A 23725-nucleotide genomic window follows, 5' to 3' on the forward strand; every position below is an offset into this window, starting at 1 on the left:
CATGTGAAGACAGGAATTGGAATGGCTGAGAGTTTGTGCTGATGCTGACGGTGAAACGCCCCGGCCGGCCCGCTGACTGCTTCCTGTGGGGTCACTTCATTCCTTGCCTCCAGGAGGAATGCCAGATGGGTGTGAGAAGGACCTGGGGCCTCCTGCGAGGGCCCGCGGAGTGTTAGCTCTAGGGACAATTTGTCATGACATTCCAAGTGGAAATCTGAACCGTTCCATGTTAACAGCACTTCCCAACAATGACGATGGAAATGCAGATAACAGAAGCTCAAAGCACTTTGGGGACTCCGTACAGCTTTCTCTTAACCTAAATACCATGTCATACTGACATCGGACGCAAAACCAACTCTTACGTAAAGCGCTCTGGCCAACTCCTCTTTGTGGCATTTACAGGCTTCCTTGGGGGGCAGAACCAGGACTGACTTCTCTTTTTCGATGGCTTTCAGCTCACACTGTTCGTCAATCTGTGGAAAGAGCGGGGTTGCTGTGAGTTCACAGGAGGTCCGCACTGATGTCTTTCTTAAGCACATCACGCATGGGAATTGTGCATGCCCCACGTGTGCAGCTCAGACCTTCACACACCAACCCATGTGACCAGCCTCCATGTCATGAGAGGCAGTACTGGCCCCCAGAGTCCCCTCATACTGCCCACCCATCTGAGCGGTGGTAGAACCGCTCTACCACCATAGATGGGGTGTGAACTCCATCCATAGAACTCCATGTCTAAAGAGATGTGACGACATTCACTTTTTAGTGTCTGACTTCTTTCACTCCACAAGCATGATATTACATAAGGCAGCAAGGACTCCCTCACCTCCACAAGAGTTCAGTAGCCCATGGCACACACAGACCACAACTTATTTGTCTTCTCTACTGTTGATGGACCCCGAGTTGTTTCTGGTTGTTGGTTATTCATGATGCATCTGTTCTTAAGCAACCTTTTTGAACAGAATAGAACTTGCAAGACTGACCCAGTAGGGTGACAATTTGCCCATCTATAACCCTGAACTGGTGGGAGGCTCAGTCAGTACACACCCTATTTTAAAGAGTGCTCCCCTGTTGATGATAGGTGGTATCGCAACCCAGCTCTATGAGACATTTAAAATAATCCAAGGAAAGGGGGTGGTAGGGTACAGCCAAGTTCTGGGAGTAACTGTACTGAGAGCCACGGGCCTGTGCAGAAGCCACGTGAAACAGGTGTAGGCAAGGGGGTCATGATAACACAGAATACGCACCAGCTAGGTGGTTTTGCAACATTCTTCCTAGTATTCTGATATTCTGGACATGATAACTATCTTTTCTTTTTCCAGCAGGTCACTGGGGATGGGGAAGGAGGAAGGGAAAGAGGTATTGACCAATGTCTTCCTTTAGCTGGAATACAAGTGCCAAGTTCCTCTTCCCCCAACCCCAAATATTGCCTGAATGCCTCATTTGTCTAGAAGAGCCGCTAAGTACATCCGTGCCCTGGGGCTGTTTCTCACTGTGCCAGCAACAAGGAAGCTGTGACCACACTGCTTGCTTGCCAGGCTCTGTCCCCTGTGAGCTCTCCCCACTCCAGAGATGTGTTCTCTGCAAATCCTCCTAGAGGGAAATCGTGCAGAACGGTCAGGCTTTCCTCCCACCCGCCACATCTAGTTCCGTTGTTCAAACACAGCGCTTCATTCTTGGTCCTCACATCAGAGGCAGAGGCTCTCCAGCTGCTCCTGGTCACCCCATCTCTTTCTGGCAGGACTACACCCCACTTGCTTTTGTGCCATGTCTCGGTGGCCCTGAAGTCCCCCCCCCCCCAAGATAGGAAGCCCTTGAAGGTCCCAGCTGTTCTGAGCATAAAGCCACCTCTTAACATGGCTATAGCAGAGGCCACTTAGTCCTGTACCCATTCAACACTCATTCCCCATCCTTCTCCCTGTGGTCCTGCAACTACCAGTCTAGTTCTCTGAGCACTTACCTGTTCTGCATATTTTATATAAATGGAATCGTACGTTATGTGACCTTTTGTGTCTCTGTGACTCTGACATATTGTTTGTCCACAGCAAACAGATGTCTGTGGGTGCAGGGGTGGGGGCAGATAGATGGAGGCAGCAGCTGGACCTTCCAAAGCCCAAGACTGCAGTCCAGGGCCCAGGGATCCCCAGTGCAACTTCTCCAAGCAAACCCAGCCTGGACTGGTGTTGAGCCCAGCGAGGCTCCCGAGAAAACCATGAAGGATGAATGAGGCCCTGCTGGAAGATGGGTTGATTGACATGGTGCGTGACAGCCAAGTGCGGTGCAAGCCTATGGCAGCAGCCTCCCCTCACTCCTGCCATGGGGCTTCTCTGCCTTCCATGGGGCCTGCCCAGGACACTCGGTCCTTGACAGTGACTCAGACCCTGTCGTCAACTTCCTGATCTAGAGCTGATGTGGACTGGTGTTTCTCCACTTCGTAAATCTGACCCCATGCCTCACTTTCCTCTGCTGGATAGTGGGGGCCATAACAGCAGGTACTGCACAGGGCTAGTATGGGATAAAGGAGATGATGACTGGAGCCCCCAAGCAGAGGTGAGCTGTGGGGAAGATGGGATGGACAATGGTGGGGACAATAGGGCTCCCCAATTCTTGGTGCTCACAGAACACTGGGGGTTCAAATAGGGCATCAGACTTAGCAAACAAATGCAGACTGCCCTGTCGCCATGGAACCCTAGATGAACAGTCAATAATCTCCCAGTAGACATGAGTGCCAAAGCTGCATGGGACACATGTCCACCAAAAGATGGGTGATTATTTATCTGAAATGCACCTGCGACTGGGTGTCCTATGAGAATGCAGTGACACTAGGTGTGAATCCGTTCAGATATTCATGACCATGTGCTGGTGTCCTGAGGGGGTCACCAAGCCTGTGAAGGAGAAGAGGGTCCTTGACAAGGAGAAGAGGGCTGTTGACTTAGATTTGGCTTAGATCACCAGGGTTCCAGAGAAGCATGCAGGCAAATGGAGAAAACAGAGGAAGAAGGTGCCAGGAGGGTCCCCCGGCGGCAGGGAGGCAGCCCTCTGGCCTGGGGAAGAAGGTATGAAGGAACCGAGAAGTTCTGCCTGGACCATCAGAGTGCCCTTGGCTGGGCTGGTGAGAGTGCTTTGGCCTGGGGGACCCACACGGCCAGCTTTCTTGAAGCGCTTCCACTACAGGCGGATGTGATTATGCAGTCTGTAGCATTGGACAGAAACAGAACAAGCCTCCCAGGACACAAGCCAACGGAGGGTGCCAGCAAGGTGGGGGCATTGGAGACACGAGGGCCACTGAGCCCACCCAAGGCAGATGCATCCTCCTTCCAGAGACATCTGTACCCACCTTTCCCAGGGCTTGTCACCTGAAAGCTGTCACATTGACAGTGGTTCTCGAAGCGTGGGTTTCAGGCCTTGAGCAAATCAGAAGCGCAGATTCTCAGGGCCCTCCTGGGCCGGAGCCATCCAGGCTCCAGGGCAGGCGGCAGCCTGTGTTTTCATGAATTCTCTGGGGGGGTTTGGAGGCAAGTGCCACTGAGTAGTGTGGCTAGCCACAGGGCATTGAAGAGTCCCCAGGATGTCTATGGGCATCCAGAGCTGAGCTGAGGATGCCTGGCCTGGGAAGTGGACTCAGACCCATCCAATGGGGTCCCTTCTTGAGAGGACACCATCTTGGAGGAGAGAAAATGCCATGACCAATGGGCCAACCACCAAGTGGGACATGCCTGGAGCTCAGGCACACACTGTGGGCACCCAAACAGGAAGGAATTCCTTCTGCTTCCTGGAGGAGGCATGGGTGGGGAAGGGCTCCATACAGTAGGTGTCCCCAAGTCCTTCTAGAAGCTGGGCAGACAAGGAAGGAGATGGTCCAATGAAAGGGTGGTTGAGAATAGCAACAGATTATAATAACCACAACCCCTCTTCACAGCCCTGGCCTCATCACAATACTAGCCAAAGAGCAGCTGGTGTTTTTGATTTCAGACACGCGTCATGAGACAATGTCCTTTGTTCCTCATGGCAGCCTCAGAGGTAGACACCATTTTTAGTCCCATTTTTCAGAGAAGTGGCCAATTCCACAGCCAGCACTGTTCTATGTATGGAACGTGGGAAAAAGTCTTTGTGGGTTTTGTGTTGTGAGTCAGGGAGAAATGACTGGAGAAACCAGCCTTCCTGGCTCTTCCAAGTGGTACAGGAGGAGAGGACAAGAGCTGAACCTGAAAATGAGTCCCAGACATGAGAACATACTTCTGGACCCAGTGAAGGGGGCTTTGTGGCTGTGGGAGATGAGCCTGAATTACTGGGGGAGGGGCAAAGTAACCACAAGATCCATCCAAGAGGGAGGCCAGAAGAGGTGTGATGATGTAAGCAGAGGGTGGAGTGATGTGACGCCTAGCTTTGAAGGAAGAGGAAGGGGCCAAAGCCAAGGACTGCAGGCGGCCTCCAGAAGGTAGAAAAATCCAGGAAACAGAAGGAGTCAGCCCTGCCTACACCTTGGTTTTCACCTCTGTCCTTCAGAACTACCAGGTAATTCGCAGGTGCTATTTGAAGCCACCGAAGTTTGTGTTACAGAAGCAACAGGACGCTGGTGCCCCAGCACTGTCTGTCCCACAGGGACTTCCCTGGTCACTGTCTTCCATGTGTCTGCCTCCTACACCTAACACTGCAAGGAGTAACTTCCAAACCAATTGAGGCCTCTGACCTATGGAAATGACCACCAGCTGTCTTCTTAAAAAAATACCAGGACAAAGATGTAAATTGAGTTCACAGAGAGGACGTGGTTACATGGGGCAAAGCTCAAGCTGTTCACACCCCTGGGTTCTGGGGTTGAGAAGGACAGATCAGGATGTCACCACTGGATAGCAACTCCTGCCACCAAAGGTGAAAATGCCCCAGTCCTGGTCACTTTTCAGATTATGCAGAGACATCTGTTCAAAGTCACGCATCTTGATGTGTTTGTAACTAAGTATTAGTCAGCCCATGTGCCCACTTACAAGGCACTGGTTGGATTAATGCCACCAGAAATGCTTCTGGGTCACCAAAATACAATCCAGAGAGCTGCTTATTTTCCTCATGGGAAAACACTAATATGTATATTGAAAATATACACAGTCATGTTTGCAAATCTCACGTGTATACCGGGGTGAAAAGTCTGTGTACACCTAAGTGGTTACCCACCCCCAGAACCAGCACAGAACTTCCAGCTCCAGAATCCTCCTCATCCTGGGCCCTCTCTTGAAAGGTAATCAACTTTTTTTTGGCAGTACTAGGGTTTGAACTCAGGGCCTCGTGCTTCTAGGCAGGTGCTCTCCTGCTTGAGCCACTCCACCAGGTCTTTTTACTTTATTTTTCAGGTAGGGTCTCCATGTTTTTTTGCCCAGGGCTGGCCTCAAACCAGGATCCTCCTACCTGTAGCCTCCCACAAAGCTGGACCATAGGCGCATACTGCCATGTGTGGCTTTTTTATTGAGATGGGATCTTGCTAACTTTTTGCCAGGCTGGCCTTAAACCAGGATCCTTCTGATCTCCACCTCCACTTTGGAATTACAAGAGTGTGCCACTGTGCCCAGCCCAAAATTCTGACTTCTATCAACATGGGTTTATCCTGCCTGCTTTGGAAGCCCACAGAAGAGGAATATTACATGGCTACTCTCGGTCTGGCTTTTTTGCTCAACATTATCTTAGATCTATCCGTGTTTTCCATTCTCTGTTGAATTCCAGATGTCTCGTTATGTGGACGTACCATGACTTGCTAGCTATCTGCCTGCGTTTGGCACCTAGTTGTGTCCAGTTTGGGCTGTTATAAACAACACTGCCCTGACCCCTGTGCAAGTCTTCTGGTAGCTACAGCCCCGAGACACACCTGCATGTGGAGCTGCTGGGTCCCAGGACACGCAGTTGTTCCCCAAAGCAGCAGGACCATTAATGAGAGATGGAGAAGGAAGAAAAGAGGAGCAGGACACTGTGAATATGTTGATCCAGGCTTTCTCTGCTAAACCAGGCACAGCTTGGGCAGAATCCACGAGACACTGGGGTCCCCGGTTGCCTGCGGGCTTGGAAACTGAGGGGTTGAAGGTAGAGACTGTGAGACATTGCTTTTTTTGTGCTTTCTTGAACCACAGCATGTCTGCAGATAAAAGGAGAAAACCAGTTCTGTCAAGGCCCAGGGGCTTGACAGAGATGCTGAGATCCTGGGAGATGGGCTGACTAGGGAAAGGGTCCAGGAGGGAAAGGCTTCAGAAGGGATGATGTCTGCAAAGGCCATGCCCCAGGGCACACTGGGCCTGAGAGCAGCCAGCATGGAGCTGCAGGTCCTGTGCACCCAGATGTATTTAGGTCACCTTGAGACTAGAATGATAAAAAATGGGGGAAGAACACTGGAAGTGAACGCAGGACAACCTGCTCCAGTATTTTATGGTATCAGGGGAAAAGTCCTGACTGTAAAAGTGGGGTAGAGGGAGAACAGCCAGGATGTCTGCCCTGGGCCCTAATTCCAACTCCCCAGTCACCCGCTATGTGCCCCTCAGCAACTCTGAGTCTCAGTTGCTCCTCTGTAAAATGGGCACAGTGACAGTGCACAGTTAGGACTTTTGTAAAAATGGCTTCTTAAATTCCAGCCTTGGGTCAAGAGGGCTTCTGAGGCTCTTCCAGTCCCTGAAATTGTATTCATGTAGAATGTGTGTGCGTGCAAGCACGCGTGGATGTGGGTGTGTGTTGGAGGCGGCGTGGCCTCAGGAAACAAAGGACTCTCACAGGATCTGATGAGGTGTACAGAGCGTCTCTCTTGTCTGAGGGACCAGCGCAGTCAGGAACAAAGGGAGACAGCCAGGCTGAGTGGTGGTCAATGTAACTGGGGACCAAAGAGTGGCTGGCAAGGCAAGGAAATGGGTCACACACCAGGAAATACGCTGATGGGCACGGTGGCTGGGATTCTCACTGTTGGAGAGGGGAGTGATGAGTATACAGGGAATTGGCGCTGACTCTGGGATATTCGTTGGATTGGGTTCTATGGCTTCATGTATGTACAGACACAAAACTAAATATAGACCTAACTGGACACACACATCCCAGAAGTCACACTGCCCATAGTATACCTAGCAACAGATTCTTGATTTCCAAATTTAAAAAAAGCAACCAGGATGCTGTGAAGTAAAGCTGCAATTTCCCCTTATCTCGAAAAGTTCAAAGGCTGCTGGGGAATGTCAAGAAGACAGAGACCACAGCAAAGGGTCCCTTCGGGCCAGATCTGGGGCAGTCTGAGCAAACCAAAATAAATACTGCTGGCCACATGGACAGTGGCTCCAGGAAATATCACACCTTTGTTCTGGGCAAGGCCAAGGCTGGACTCCAGCCATCACCCTATGCTTCTCCCTGTCACCAGGGTGCTTTTGTGGGCATCACGTGCATGGTCCTGGTGTGGCAGGAAGGCAGGGAGCGGGGATGGGAGAGTGCTACAGTAAAACAAAGGAAAACCGGAGTTGGGGACTGTTACCTGGAGGCCAGAGAAGGGTCACATCTCCCCAGAGGTTACAGCAGCCAATAATTTAATGACATGTGATTATGTATGGGACAAGCTGTAACCGGTCCCCCCATTTCTGTAACCTGCTCTAAATGGTTTATAAGGAAAGCCCCTTTTGTTCTTGGGGTTCAGTCTGCTGAGTTGCTGCCAGCTTGCTTGATAAATTTGCTTCCTGAAAGCTTTGGTGCCCTCTCAGTCTCTGTCTGAGCCCTCCTGCAACATTTCTGGGGGCCCATGCAGGATTTGGAGGGTGGTGTTTTCACCTCCTTGTCACCAGCTCAGCATCCCCAGCCTGCCAGGAGGGCTGCCCCTGCCAGGTGCCACCAGACTGTGTTGATCCAGGGGAGGGAGCCTCTCTCCAAGTGAGCCAAGGATGCGAGTTCTGGTTGCACAGAGAAACCTGGAAATGCTCGGGAACCAATCTGGGAGCCCCACTCATCAGACTGGCAGGAACCCGGGTTCAAATTCAGACTTGCCTCAGGAGGCAGAAGGGGAGTCGGATCAATTCCTGAAGACACCCAAGTAACACCCTTTTGGGGTGGTGAAACCATGTCTCTTAGGTTAAGGGAGTGGGGAGGAAGTACTGTGCTGTGCAAGAGTGTGTGAAAGCGCGAGCCTGAGACATAGCCTGGTTACGAAGTGAGTGTAGAGACCTGATCCACGGGTTCCTGGCAGACTCATATGGTCTAGAGCGAGCCCTAACAGGGCCTCCAGTCCGAGGCTTATACAGACTCACTATGGCCAAGAGATGCCTAAATCCCCATACGTGGAGCAGCCTGAGACAGACGAAGCTAGTGGTGCTGTTTGTTTTTCCCAGTGTGCTGGAGGGGAGGACCCCTTACCTCCTCTCCACAGCCCTCATCCCTTCCATCTTTGTCTCTGTCTAGACGCCTGGCAAACAGGAGGAATGGGAGGAGGTTAGAGTAAGAACCCCACCTAGGACTTTAAGAGGGAATTTAACGGAGATTATAGGGTCAAGCTGACTCCTGGCAAGCTTAGGACCTTCTGCAAAATAGGCTGGCCTGCTTTTGATGTAGGATGGTCCATGGCGGGGTCATTAGATAAGGTCAATAGGTTTTAAAGTGGTTGTAGGGCACAGCAACTAAGAGAGAGCATAGATAAATGGGACTTCATAAAACTAAAAAGCTTCTGCACAACAAAAGAAATGGTCTCTAAACTGAAGAGAACACCCACAGAGTGGGAGAAAATATTTGCCAGCTACACATCAGACAAAGGACTGATAACCAGAATATATAGGGAACATAAAAAACTAAATTCTCCCAAAACTAATGAACCAATAAGGAAATGGGCAAGTGAACTAAACAGAACTTTCTCAAAAGAAGAAATTCAAATGGCCAAAAAACACACGAAAAAATGCTCACCATCTCTAGCAATAAAGGAAATGCAAATTAAAACCACACTAAGATTCCACCTCACCCCTGTTAGAATAGCCATCATTAGCAACACCACTAACAGCAGGTGTTGGCAAGGATGTGGGGAAAAAGGAACCCTCTTACACCGTTGGTGGGAATGTAAACTAGTACAACCACTCTGGAAAAAAATTTGGAGGCTACTTAAAAGGTAGACATTGATCTACCATTTGATCCAGCAATACCACTCTTGGGGATATACGTAAAAGACTGTGACACAGGTTACTCCAGAGGCACCTGCACGCCCATGTTTATTGCGGCACTATTCACAATAGCCAAGTTATGGAAACAGCCAAGATGCCCCAGCACTGACGAATGGATTAAGAAAATGTGATATCTATACACAATGGAATTTTATGCATGCAGTTCTTTTAAGAAGAACTAAATGTTATCATTCGCTGGTAAATGGATGGAATTGGAGAACATCATTCTGAGTGAGGTTAGCCTGGCCCAAAAGACCAAAAATCGTATGTTCTCCCTCATATGTGGACATTAGATCAAGGGCAAACACAACAAGGGGATTGGACTTTGATCACAAGATAAAAGTGAGAGCACACAAGGGAGGGGTGAGGATAGGTAAGACACCTAAAAAATTAGCTAGCATTTGTTGCCCTTAACGCAGAGAAACTAAAGCAGATACTTTAAAGTGACTGAGGCCAATAGGAGAAGGGGACCAGGAACTAGAGAAAAATTTAGATCAAAAAGAATTAACCTAGAAGGTAACACACACTCACAGGAAATTAATGTGAGTCAACTCCCTGTTTAGCTATCCTTATCTCAACCAGCAAAAACCCTTGTTCCTTCCTATTATTGCTTATACTCTCTCTTCAACAAAATTAGAAATAAGGGCAAAATAGTTTCTGCTGGGTAGCGATGGGGTGGGGGGGGGAGAGGGAGGGGGCAGGGGGGTTAAGGGAGGGGGTGGGGGAAGGCAGGAGAAATGACCCAAGCATTGTATGCACATATGAATAAATAAATAAATAAATAAAAGTGGTTGTAGGGGAGCCTGAAACACCCAGATGGTTCCTTTTATTGACTGCAGGCAGGATGCAGTCCTCAGTCAGCCCACATGGCTGAAGCCCCACCTAGAGGAAACATGTAGGGTTATGGTAGCCAGGGTGGTGGCAGCTTCCAAGTACAGGGAAAAATGTAAAAAGCCAGAGAAACCCAAATTAGCAGGGGACCCTGAGGAGTCCCCCACCCCCTTATGTGCCACTATACAGATTAGAGAATTTCTAGGAGCTGCAGGTTTCTGCTGGATCTGAATCCCCAATTACTGTCTTTTGGCAAAACACTTTTATGAAGCCACAAAGGGGGGAGAGCAGGAACCTGTGGTATGGGGAGAGAAACAAGAAAAGGCCTTTAAAAAAATTAAGAGGGCACTCACAAATGCCCCTGCTCTGGGCTTGCCAGATGTGAGGAAGGCCTTCCTATAGGTACACGAAAGACTGAGGACAGCTGTAGGATTTTTGTCTCAGCTGCTAGGTTCCTGGCACTGCCTGGTGGACAATTTACCAAAGCAACTTGATGCATTTTCCTGAGGCTGGCCGCCCTGCCTGCACACCCTGGTGGCCACTGCTGTCTTGGTGGCTGAATCAGACAAACTTACTTTGGGACAAGAACTCATAGTTGGAGTTCCCCACTCTGCTTTGACTCTCATGGAATATAAAGAAAATTGTTGGCTAACAAATTCCCGAGTGGCCAAATATCAAAACATGTGAACACCTGTATGTCCAGCTAGAGGTTGTTAAGACTCCAAACCCAGCCACCCTATTATTCGGGCCCACTGGCGCAGGACTGTTTAGAGATTACGGATGAGGTGTTCTCCAGCCAGCCAGGCTTGACAAACCAGCACATTAGTCATTTGGATGCTGAGTATTTCACAGAGGGCAGCAGCTTTGACTGGGACCGCACATGTTTTGCTAGATACCCAGTAGTGACTCTGGACGCTGTCATTGAAACACAACTGCTGCCAGTCGGGACCTCTAGTTCAGGGAGAAAAGTGTTAAATATGGACAAAAAATTCGAAAATTACTAAAAGCTCTATGGGCCCCTAAGCACTGCTGAGGACACCAGAGTGGGGAGATGACAGCTGTTTGGGGGAAACCAAAAGGCTGATAGGGAAGCCAGGTGAGCAGCTCTCACAGGAGGGCAAACCTCCGCCTCACTGGCAGCTGCCTTGCTCCTGTGGCTCTTATCTGAATGGGATTCACAGCACACTTCACAAGAACAGCCTTGGTTTGAGACTGAAGGAGGAAATTTTCTACCAGATGGACTGTGGAAGTTTACTGACGGCCACATTGCCCTGAAGGAACTCACTCAGGACAAACAGTTCTCGAGACCATCTCAGCCCAGCATTTTTATGTCCCCAAGCTCTCCAGCATAAGTAAGACAGTATGTGAAAGGTGCAGCCTGTGTGCCAGAAACAATCCCCGACAAGGGCCAAGATGTAAATATCTGCTGGTGCTGTCTGCACCTTCTCAGGATGGGTGGAAGCCTTCCCCACTTGACTGCGAAAGCCCAAGAAGTGGCCTGTTAGAGAAAATCATCTCTAGATTCAGAATACTTGTGTATTCAGACAATGGGCCGGCCTTTGTGGCTGAGGTGGTACAGTTAATAGCTAAGAGATTAAAAAAATAACTTAAAAGCTACATTCGGCCTACCACCCCCAGAGTTCAGGGAAAGTAGAACGTATAAACAGGACTCTAAAATTGCAATTGGGAAAACTGTGCCAGGAGACCCACCTACAATGGGATCAATCACTGCCATAGCCTTGCCCAGGATTAGGTCTGGCCCCACCAAACAGATGGGCCTCTCCCCTTTTGAAATCCTTTTTGGGCATTCACCCCCTTTAGTCAAGGGCCTGCAAGGAGACCTTAAGAAAATAGGTGACCTCACCGCAAGATAACAGATACAGGCCCTTGGGTTGACTCTTTCAAAAATCAGTGCCTGGGTAAGAAAGGGACTCCCTGTTAGCCTGACAACTCCCACAAACCCTTATAAACCAGGGGGTGCTGTTTGTGTAAAGGAATGGAATGTTCAACCATAAAGCCCCACTGGAGGACCTTTTTCTTGTTTTATCCACCCCCACCACAGTTAAAGTAACAGAGATCGCTCCCTGGATCCACCACAGCTGAGTGAAGCCAGCTTCCCTCAAATGGGAGTGTAACCCTGACCCAGTCTCACTATACAAGATCACCTTCAAAACACCAGCGCCCTTCCCCGACAGGACCCTACTTCCCAGGGGACAACAGGAACAATGGACAATGAGACATCAGCCCTGCTCTAGTCACTCTGGAAGCTGACCAGTCCATGCACGGCGGAAGCTTGAGGAGTTGCCCATGTCACCTTTGAGGATGAGTCCATTCTGTGTACTCTTCTTGCTAATCTTGGTCACCTCTCTACCTGGGGATCCCAGGCTTTGGATTGTGACTCATGTATGCACACTACCCAAGCAGGGAGTGCTGTCACCAAAAACTCTGGTTGCCCATATTTATTATTCCTGTGCTGGCACCATTGCTGGGTCATGCACTCACAACCATACCACCTACTCGGTGTGCTCTCGTGATGGTCAGTATATCTGTTTTAACCCCATCTATCGCCCTCGAGAGCGATGGCCAGAGGCCAAAGCTTCAGCAGCATTGGAAAGCTCACTAACCACACCCGGGTTAATGACCCCAACAGCCCTGTGTCCATGTACCTTGACGTGTGTGCTGCAATAGCTGAAAACACCAGCCTTAGGACAACTGTGGGGGGCTAGCCTGGGAGAGGACCTACAGATTAAATGACAAGAATATATGCCCAGAAGATGATGGTGGGACATCGGTTGTGCGTCCTATGAACAACTGTACTGCCCTTATTGGGGTTGTGAAAGGTGGGCAACTTGGCTAGAAGGGGAGGTCCACACCTCACATGGAGGTGCCGCTCTTTAACAAGAAGGAAAGCACCCCCCGACTGCACTCTTGGTGCCTGTAACCCTGTATGGCAATGAAACAGGCTGAGAAGTTGGGAAAAAGTTTGGCATTTTAATCTATAAAAAGGAAACAGACCCCAGTACTTTGCTGCATTTGCAGCTCATCATGATCACGCATGAGAGCTCCTCACCTAGGCCTTTCACTCCTCTTACGAGGAGATACAAGGTGCGTTTCCCAGCTCAGTTACAACCAAAAACCTGCTCCTCTTACTAGCTGAGTCCATCGAACAAACTCTGAATATCACTTCATGTTATGTCTGTGGGGGAATGAATAGGAGAGACCACTGGCCATGGGAGGCAAAAGAGCTAACCCCCCCAAGAGCCCTTTAATAAAACCACTCCCCTGACCACAGGGAGAGCATTTGGCTCCTAAGAACCTCTATTATTGGGAATTATTGTATCTCCCATCCAAAAGGCCAACTCTCCTCCCTGCTATGGGACTTGATCTGCTTGGGACAAAAATTTTACAATGATGCTACTCAGGAAGACTCAGTGGTGGGGGCTTCCAGTCACCCGGAGCCCAGCCTCACCCCCTGGCTATGATAGCCTGGAACAATCTCAATCTGATAACTGCTATTTACAGATTGATGGAGGGAAAGGTAACTGAAGAGATTACCGTCAACATAAAAAAGCTTGCCCATGTCCCTGTGCAGACCTGGAAGGGACGAAGTGCCAATGACCTATTTGGAGGCCAGTTCTCAACCCTTGGTGGGTTCAAGACCTTATAGGGACAACGTTCCTTGTCTTAAGACCCAGAAGTGGGTCCCATCATCAAAGGGGGAATGTGGCAGGAAGGCGGGGTGGGGTAAGAGAGATTAATGAGTGCTACAGTGAAACAAAGGAAAACTGGAGTTGGGGAATGTTACCTAGAGACGGGAGAAGGGTCCCCTCGCCCCAGAGGTTAAAGCAGCCAATGAAATGACATGAGATTATGGGACAACCTGCACCCCCGTTTCTGTAACCCGCTCTAAGTGGTCTATAAGGAAAGTCCCCTTTGTTCTTGGGGTTCAGCCTTTGGACTCGAGTCCTCTGAGTCACTGCCAGCCTGCTTAATAAACTTGCTTCCCGGAAAGCTTTGGTGCCCTCTCAGTCTCTGTCTGAGCCGTCCTGCAACACTGGGGTCAGCTTTCTCCAGCCCTGGGGGAAAGCCTGCCTGACTCTCCCTGAGATACCAGGGTCATCCCTGAGGACTACCTCTTACCCATGACCACAGTGGACTTGAGCTGCCCAGGACAGCCCCCCCAAGAGGACCTGGGAATTACACGGTGTGTGAATTAGGTCAATAAGGCTGTTTTCAAAGTGGGGAGGGAAGCCATTTGTACAGAACTCACGTGAAACAGTAATATTTGCAACAGCGACAAAGAGAAAGGTGGCAGCAGAAGAGGGACAGACAGACCTGCCTCCGAATTCCTGGCAGACACAAGTGCCAGAACTTCCTGAGCCTCAGATGTCTCCAGGGATTTTTGTAAGGATTCCAAAGAAATCACGTGCAGAGGCTTGTTGTAAGATTGCTCCATGGATTTTATAAATGTGTCCGTCCAGCTAAGTGTCCATGAGGAGGAGATGGATTAAACACGATTTCCTGCACAGCTGTCAAAGATGACAGCTCCATCTACAAACACTGCAGGATGGGTTGTGGGGAGGGGCTGAAGACCTTGCAGGAAAACCCCATGTAGGTAAAAAAAAAAAAGAGAAAGAAAGAAAGAAAGATATCGGGGTGTTCATATCATGATTGCTAATAAATAAATAATAAAGCATGAGATCTGTGCTGCCTGTCTCAAATGCCTTACGCATATCAAATTGTGACAGTTCTCTACCATGGGGTTTCCACCCCACTGTACACACGCATAAACAGAGGCACAGTGAGGTTAAAGAACTGGCCCAGTTCCCCCAGCAGGCAGGGGCACAGTCAGAGCCTGCATCCCAGCTGCTGGCAGTGGCACAGGACACCTCAGTCCCACCCGGTCATCTCACTGCACCAGATAGAAGCAAATGTGACTCCCCTCCCCGCCTCCCACCTCCATGAAGCAGGAAAGTAGACCTAAAAGTGGGAAGTGAGGAGGAATTTTATATTGTGCAAATTTACTTTCTTTTCTTTCCTTTTTTTTTTTTTTTGCAGTACTGGGGTTTGAACTCAGCGTGTACACCTTGACCCACTCCATCAGCCCTTTTTTGTGATGGGTTTTTTTCAAGATAATGTCTCATGAACTATTTGCCTGGGCTTGCTTCGAACCACGATCCTCCTGATTTCTGCTGGAATAGAATCCCTCCTGAGTAGCCAGGATTACAGACATGAGCCACAGCGCCTGGCTATATTGTGCGAATTTTGATTTGTGGTTTATGGAGACAATTCAGACATGTTTAGAAGGAGAAAGATGGAAAGCAAAGAGGGCAGGAAGGAGAGGCAAATGCGCACAGTTCCTGTTCACGAGAGATAGCAGATAAATAAATAGCCAAGACCATTAGCAGAATCCAGTGACAGCAGGAGGCAAAAATGTCACTCAAATGCCAATGGCGGCCAGTATTTGGGAAGGAGTTCTGGGGGAGGGAGGCTTCAGAAACCATTCACAGAGTTTCCTGGGAAACTCTGGCATCTCCCATGTCAAAAAGGGGGCAGGCCTGCTCATCTCCCTGAGAACTGCCATCGTTCATGCTTGGACACTAGGCTCTGTGGGAAATGGGGCTGGTGTAAAAGACAAAAGGAAGGGATGGTGGAGTGGCTGAAGTGGTAGAGCACCTGCCTAGCAAGCACAAGGCGCTGAGTTCAAACCCCAGTACCGCAAAAAAAAAAAAGAGTAAAAATAATAAATGCAGGTGTGTGCACCCCAGGACTTCCCAGTTCCTCATGTTCACCTCCTCCAGGAAGCCTCCTGAGACCTGGATTGCAGCAGCAGCACTCCTGGCACTGCTCCCCCACCCAGGCTGTGCCTGTCCCCTTTTTGACATGCTCTCTGCTTGCCTTCACAAGGCCGGTCTCAAGTTGAAACCATACACTCACCAGTATAACTATATGACAATATTTGTCCCCCGACCAGCCCCCCAAGGTAGGACAGCATTTTGCTCACTGTCTTGCCCCCCAATGCTTCAAGAGGGTCTCCAGCCAGAGATCAGTGAGGGGCTAGTGACAAGCTGGAGGTCCAGGGCAGTGGGTCTCTTCCAGTAAGTATCTGAGCCAAGGCTCACTGAAGCCCAGAGTACAGGCCAGGCTGGCACTGAGGTGACAGTTCTGGGGTGGGCCTGAGGCTGTAGTCTCACAGCCCCCTGGGGCTGTCACAGAGACCAGCTGACCTAAAGAATGAACCAGCAAGAGTACAGAGTGGTATGGTCCACATGAAGGTGAGAACATGTGAACCAAACACCATCTCCAACCACTGACCTCGTGACAGCGTCCCCTCCCCGCAGGCCAGTTCTGTCACTTAGCCTTGCATGCTTAGGAGAGCCCAGGGTCCATCCAATGCCTTGCTGCCACCATCCTGAAATTCTTAGCCATTTTCCAAGACGGGGCCATTTTGCCCTGGGCCTGGCTAATCACTTCTTCAGTTCTGTGTCCACCACTGAGTGCTCCGGTGGGCAGAGCCCCCAACATGGCCCAGGACCAGGGAGCAAGACAGCGATGGGATTTTTCTTGGTTTGCTTTCTTGGAAGAACTGAGGATTGAACTCAGGACCTTGGGCTTGCTGGGCAAATGCTCTACCACTTGACCCAGCCCTTTTGCTTTAGTTTCTCTTTCAGAGAGGGTCTCATGTTTTTGTCTAGGCTGGCCTCGGACCTCGAGCCTCCTACCTCCACTGCTCAAGTAGCTGGATTACAGGGAAGCACTTCCATGTCAGGCCTGCAAAAAATGGGTTCTTTTTTTTTTTTTATGATACTGGGATTTGAACTCAAGGCCTTACTCTTGCTAGGCAGGTGCTCTACCACTTGAGCCACTCTACCAGTGGCTCTGGTTTTGCTCTGGTTATTTTGGAGATAGGGTCTTGGTTTTGCCCAGACTGGCCTGGACCATGATTCTTTTCCATTTCCTGCTGCAGCTAGGCAGGCAGGTGTGGGCCATCATATCCAGCTTTTTCCATTGAGATATGGTCTTGAGAACTATTTTTGTGTCCTGACTGGCCTCAAACTGTGATCCTCCCAGTGGCTAGGATTGCAGGCATGAGCCACTGTGCCCAGCCTGTAATGGGTTCTCACTCAAAACATTCCTTTGGCCTAGGCTCTGCACTGAGCTGTAAGACCACGCTCTTCTTTTCATTACCGACATTCACAAGGGGAAACCCTGTGGAGTTAAAGAACACTTACATGCCCTACACACCCTTCACAGGGCAGGAGGGGCTGAGAAGGAGCCTAGAAATCCCAAAGGTAGCCCAGCTCTTATACTGGTCCTTCCAGCTGCTGAGCTGCTCTCACACAGGACACGTGGACAAGTAGATCTGCCTAAGTTTACACAGCTGGTATGGGATGGGCCTGCCAGCTCTGTCCTGGGTGCTCCTGAGAAGAGTGGCCTTGGGCCAATGTTCCACACCCACGAAGGCCCTAAATTCGATCTGTCCAGAAAGGCAAGGACGGGGGGACCCTGAGAAGTACCCGGTGATACAACCAGGCCTAACGCACATGGTCACTTGGTGCTGATGTTCCTACTGGGAAAAGCGATTATGGGTACCACCTCCCTTGGTTCGGGAAGGTTCCCTCAGGTCTCCAGCATCAGAACCTCGGGCATGTCTTCTCTGTGTGAACTTGAGCTCCACATTGGACTGAACAGTGCTGTTCTGCGGGCTTTGTCCTCCAGTAAGACGATGAAGGTCACTGGGAGGAGGACCAGGAGCCAGGGTCCTCAGGGACCTCAGGCACAGCACCGTCACTTCCTACCCAGGGCTGGGACAGACGGGGACTTAATAACACCACTTCACGCGAGCCCACAACCTCTATGGAAAGCTGTATTTTCTCACAGTAGCTCACAGTTCCCCCCGAGGAAACACACCCTTCAAGGCACTTCCTATAAGGAACTTGGAGTGACTGACTGAGTCGTGTCCCCTTCCGCTAATCCCAGCACCTCAAATGTGAGCAGTCTGTGCAGACTGAGGTGACTGAGAGGAAACAAGGTCATTAGGCCAGTTTGATATGGCTGGAGTCCTTGCAAGGAGACCAGGGCCCAGACACACAGAGGGATGACCATACAAAGTCACCCTATGCCAGCTGAGGAGGAACAAGCCCGAACCACACCTCGATCCTGGCTTCAGGCTTCTGGTATCTGGCACTGTGCAAAACGCAGAGCTATGGTGGGCTGGCTAGGCCCCAGGAGATTTGTGTGCATGGGCATCACTGCTGCCTCCTTGCCCCCTGTCCAGCTTCCAGGCAGGGGAATTCGGACTCTGCAGAAAGTCTCCATCAGCAAAGGAAGTTTTAGGTATCGTGTTCGTCACTGTCATTTCTGAGGCCAGAAGTACCAGGATGCTGGCCACCAGTGACGCCCCTTAGGCCAGGAGCAGTTCAGACCTGCTAACCCTCTCCAGGATCAACATCAAATTTACACTTCCTCTCCAACAAGCGCCATGGCAGGGCCACATCGGGCTTCCTGGGTGTGAGACCAGCACAGGTGTGCAGAGATCCCAGCTCAGGAGGGAATGTGGTGCCTGGAAGTGCACCCTGGTCACCATCTTGAAATGTGTGTTAATTTTAGAATCTGTGCTGTATAAATGAGTTCAGGTCCAGGTGGAGGATTGGGCAGTTCAGCTCAAACATGGTCCCACCTTCTACCACCCTCTGCTCCCCCAGGGCTGTGACCACCCTTCCTCTGTGGGGTCTGTATGTGTTAACTGCAGGGAATGGCACTAAAAAGCAAAGAAAACCCACCATGACAGGTGGAGAGACAGGTAGTGGAAGAGGGGGAAACTGGTTCCCATTTTGCACAGAGAGCCTACGTTCTCCTGCCCAGGGCCCAGGAATCCTGTAGCTGGCTCTGCGCTTATCTCCATCTCACCTGATCTTTTCTGTCCTGCTCCCTTACTCCTACCTTCCCTGCAGAACTCCAGTACTGACCCAAACTAGTCTCCATGCCAGGAACTACTAGTGGCGGGGCAGGGGAACCCAAGAGTGGTGGCTTATGTGTCACCACCCTGTTTTCCCTCCCTACACACCCCAGATGCCCCATTGGAGGACTAGGACCACAGTCCTCCCTCCCTTGGGGCTCTTCTGGCTTAAAAATGCCATGTAAACCCACAATCCGAATGCAGCCCTCCTCCACGCCTGCCTCTGCCAAGTTATCTGAACACACTGTGTGATTTTGCAGGACCCTTGGATAAGCTTTCTACTAAGTCTCTTTCTGGTTTTTTTTTTTTAATTGATTATCAGGTGGGGTGGGAGGAGAACGCAAACTCTTAGGCCTTCTATAACTCTGGTTTCTTTGCCCACGAAAGGAAAATAGCAGCCAATATTCTAACCCTGCAGAAGCTGCCACCGCCTGAGCTTGACCTAGGAGGCTTTGTGCACCTGGGAGAACACGTGGGGCTCCCCCGTCCCACCAACACCAATTCCACCCCAACCACCGAGCAGCAACCGATCCATACACCACAAATTCCTGTCAGTGCTCCCATAGGAGCTCCGGGCATCTGACAAGGTTTGTGACATTCGGATCGGCCAGGTTCCCAGGACACAATCTTCAGATAACTCCTCAAAGACTCTCAAGTTTTCTGAGAGCTCTCTAACTTTGAACGTGTTTCAGTGATCCCTCTAATTAGCACCGACCTTCTGGCGGCCAGCTGATAACCAGGTACAGAGATGTGACCAGTGTACACACGTGCACCTGTAACAGTGATCACATCACACTCTGTTAGCCAGAGTGTGTCATCACCCTGAAGCAGCAGGCCAAGTACCATGCATGAATCCCGCCTTTGTACGCCACGAAGTGCATCAAACACAAAGAAATCCGAAGTGCGGAAACCCTCTCTCAGCGAGGCCCAGTCCTCGCGGTTCTGCACTTATCAAGGTGGATGAGCATGCTTGGGCTGCTTGCTGGCTGTGTCCTCAAGTCCGATCCTAAGCCAAAAAAAGTCCTGACATACTTAAGGGTCATTCTGAACATGCATGAAAACAGATGCTCTCAACCCAAGCACTACCAAGATCAAAACTCAGAGTCCAAATAAAGAGCTGCACCCGATAGGAATATTAACAAAACTAGACGAGGGCTGTGTGTCAAGCGTGGCTTTTCTACCTGAATTCTCTCTCTTAGGGAAGGATTTCTTCCCACTGCTGTGGAGAGTAGCCTGTGAGACAGCCCCTAGTCATCCATCCCTGTCCCACAGTGGTCGTGCACTGTGTGATCACCTCCTGGGAAGAGAAGACAGACCCAGACTGGCTTCCAACCAATTAAACAGGACAGGACCACGAACTCTCACGCCTCAGACTCGTTCACAGACACTGGCTTGTGGCTGCTCTCGCCACCTTTCTTGGACAGTCCACCCTGGGCGACGTGGCAGCTGCACAATGACGAAGTCCTGGAGAGACCCCCACAGCAAGGGAACAGGCCTGTAGACCACCACCGGGGGAGATTGGAAGGGGACCCTTCTCCCTTCTCTGGGACGCTTCAGGCAGCACCACAGCTGGACTGCAGCCTTCTGACCCGGGAACCCTCTGCTAGCTGCAGATCTGTGGGATAGGTAGTAGCTGTTTCTTGTTATAAGCTGCAGCGCTCTGGAGTGATTTGTCACCCAGCAACACATAAGCGAACTAACCATATGACCAGCTTTAACAGAACATCACCAGTCACGCTGCAAGAAGCTTGTTACGCTTGTACATTGTACTTTTATTACAAATTTAATCTGATTTTCAGCCCAGTTATAGGCATGCAGCTATCTTTATTGCAAGCTTTGTGCTTATACTTATTGAGGTTACACTTTAATGCAAATCATTTAAATCAACACTGGGTGGTTGCAATCCCTTTTCCTTTTGTCAGTACTGGGGGTGAACCCAGGGCAGGGCACATCCTAGGAAAGCCCTCTACCACTTGAGCAGTGCTCCAACCCTTTCCATACTTAATATGTTCTCGAGATAGGGTCTCACTAACTTTGATAGCATCTTTACTGACCTCCTGCCTCCACCTCTGGAGTAGCTAGAACTATAGGTGTATAGCACTGCACCTGGCTTACAATCCATTTCTTTAAGAATTCTGGAAAGCACTAGCAATTTGTATGAGTGTGGGCAAACCTCAGGTTAAGGGTGTATGTGTGATAAGCCCCAGAATTTCTTCTTGAACATTCCCTTCCTATAGCTGAGTCAAATCTGATTATGACTTTTTTTTTGGTGGTTTGAACTCAGATCTTCATGCTTGCTAGGCAGGTGCTCTACCACTTGAGACACTCCACCAGCCCTGTACCTGCTTTCTTTACTGAGCTTTTCATGCCTGGTACACTCATGTCCCAACTTAAAATCCTTCCAGGGTCTTTGGTGTTCCAGCTCATCCTCCCGCCAGCCTTTGCACCTCACTCCCTCCTTCCCAGAGCTCTCTGTCCATCCCTGTCCAATGCACTCATCTTTCCCCTCCTGCTAACCTTAGATATCACTTCTCCCTTTACATGGGGTCAGCTGTGATCTGCACCTTGACACCCGCCCTGTCCACCAGGATGGATGTCCTGAGAGCAGGGAGTGCGTGGCTTTCTCAGTACCTCCACAACACACAGTGGTGCACCGACCGTGGATGGAAGTAACTGGGTGCCCTCTGCTTGTGTCTATCTGTTGGAACCCAGGCCAGACCCCACAGAGCCCAGAAGGATGACCAGTTCTGCAGCCAGAAAGGCAGGGCAGGAGGGAGCTGGGGGGCACAGATGACATCCCCAGAGTTGGCACCCTGTCATCCCAGAAGCAGTAATTTCTGCTCCAGTGCTTTCCTTCCCTTAAAGTCAGGTCAACAGAGCGAAGCTTTTCCCAGTGATGTGACTAAGGTTTCTCAAACACCTTCCTTTTCATTACCCTGGGACGAGGCAAGAATGAGCCCTCTTCAGAGCCATGAGGGTTGCGCTTAAATCCAGTCTCTGACATCTCTAACGTGGGGGTCATCTGGGCCTCTGCCTCAGCCACCAGCCCCCATCCAGGCTCTGTTCTATTTTCATTGCACCTGAGATCACCGAATTGCAACTTCATATCCCTTGTTTTCTCTGCTGACTGTCCGCCTCCCTCACTGAATGGCGTCTCCTGCACACCCGGTGCCTGGCAAAATTGGTCACAGACAGCGCTCAGTGAGAATGAAAGCAGGCCCACCTGTGGGCCTCAGTCCTCACTGGCAAGCTCACCTGGAGGCAGGAGGTCTGTATGGAGACCCAGCGTGTTCTCAGGAAAAATTCCCGTTTCAGCAAAGCAGTTGGGAAGCTTGGAGGCTACAGTGTCTGAGGACACAGCAGGCACCAAGTGCTAAGAAAACAGTTACAGTGATTGCAGAAATGGCTGCCTTAGCAAACATGGCTTCTTTCCCAAACTTTCTTGAGAGAGGAGGTCCAATCCCAGGATGCAGGTATGGAGGCAAAAGGCTCCCTTATTGCACTCCCCTATACTGTTTAGCTTTTGCTTGTTCATTTGTTTTGCAGTGCTGAAGATGGAACCTAAGGCCTCTAGCATGCTAAGCAAGCACCACAGAGCCACATCCCACCCTCCCCTGTGTACCTTCACTCAGTGGCCTGCACTGCAGGAGCCACACACCTGTCTCTCAGCTGGGCTTTGCTGTGGGCTGCTGGCATCACCAACCCCCCTGTGAGTCCACACTGCTGGATCATCTCATGCCCCAAGCCTCAACCGCCCCCTGCCAAGCCCTCCAGCCCTTTAGGGAGCTGCTGGGTTCATAGCCAGGTGAATGAGCACACCTGGATAGAACTCTCCCCAGCATCTCCATTCAGTCACACCATCCCCACACCTGCATGCCTGGACACCCTATGGACTCTGATCACAACCAGTTACACATGAGGAGTGCTTGGAAAATACCCAGTCTACTACAAAAATCAAAAGATGAAAGGAAAACAGGAAGAGGCACCCTGTGCCAGAAAACAACTTCAAACTAACAGCACATCACAAAAGCATGTGGATACAGAAGTGGATTTCAGCAAACTCCTCCACCACTGTATCCTACCAGTGTTAATACATGTCACCACAGGAAAACAGGGACTGGTTTTAGTCCTGCAGTCAGAATTCTCACATCGACATTGATTTATAAAACACTCTTTATGCACAAATATTTCAGAATCATACAACCAGAATGTTTTGACTATTGGTGTTCTTGGAGTGGGAGGAAAATTAAAACATAAAATATTTTTCAGCAGATTATTTTCCTGAAAAGATAAATTTAACCTGGAGATTTCCCTCCACTGGTCACAAGGCCAGTGCACGATCTTATTTCTGGTGAGCCAGCCTAGGGACGATTTCAGAAGCTGAGTTTTGAATGGCAGTTGAACTAAGTGTGCCTGGCACCATGCAGGGTTCCTCTCAGATCTTGTACAGTGTCCACTCTCAGAGCAAAGGATACCCTTGAGTCACTAGTCCCCTGGTTACCCTCCCTCCCCACCACCCCACCCCACACACACTGAATCAGTCACAGGAAGGGCTGTAACAATGGTGCGCCTTGGTCCCCTGAGAAATTCTTGAATCCTAGAATCTGATGGTTTATCCTATAGGGTCCTCTAGAGGTCCAAAGTCAGCAGACAGCTTGGAGTGGTTTTTAAGAATCACACTGATGTAGAAAGTGAAGCTGGGATTCCGCTCCCCGCCCCCCCCCCACACTTGTCACTTCGATTTCTACTATTGCGCTCTGGAGTCAGAGAAACCTAGGTAAAATTCCTTGCTGTGTTC

The 23725-nt window shown here is 50.1% G+C and overlaps 1 protein-coding gene across 2 annotated transcripts in view; it reads right to left on the bottom strand.

The window, feature by feature from the left end:
* Atp2c2 (ATPase secretory pathway Ca2+ transporting 2) overlaps positions 1-23725 on the bottom strand; it is a 68421-nt gene that overhangs the window by 44256 nt on the left and 440 nt on the right. For both annotated transcript variants that reach the window (XM_074055548.1, XM_074055549.1), the window contains exon 2: positions 363-473. In XM_074055548.1, the coding sequence (XP_073911649.1) occupies positions 363-473 (111 nt within the window). The remainder of the gene's footprint in view (positions 1-362; positions 474-23725) is intronic.

Source organism: Castor canadensis, chromosome 15 (assembly GCF_047511655.1).
Source record: "Castor canadensis chromosome 15, mCasCan1.hap1v2, whole genome shotgun sequence".
NCBI classification, from domain to species: Eukaryota; Metazoa; Chordata; class Mammalia; order Rodentia; family Castoridae; genus Castor; species Castor canadensis.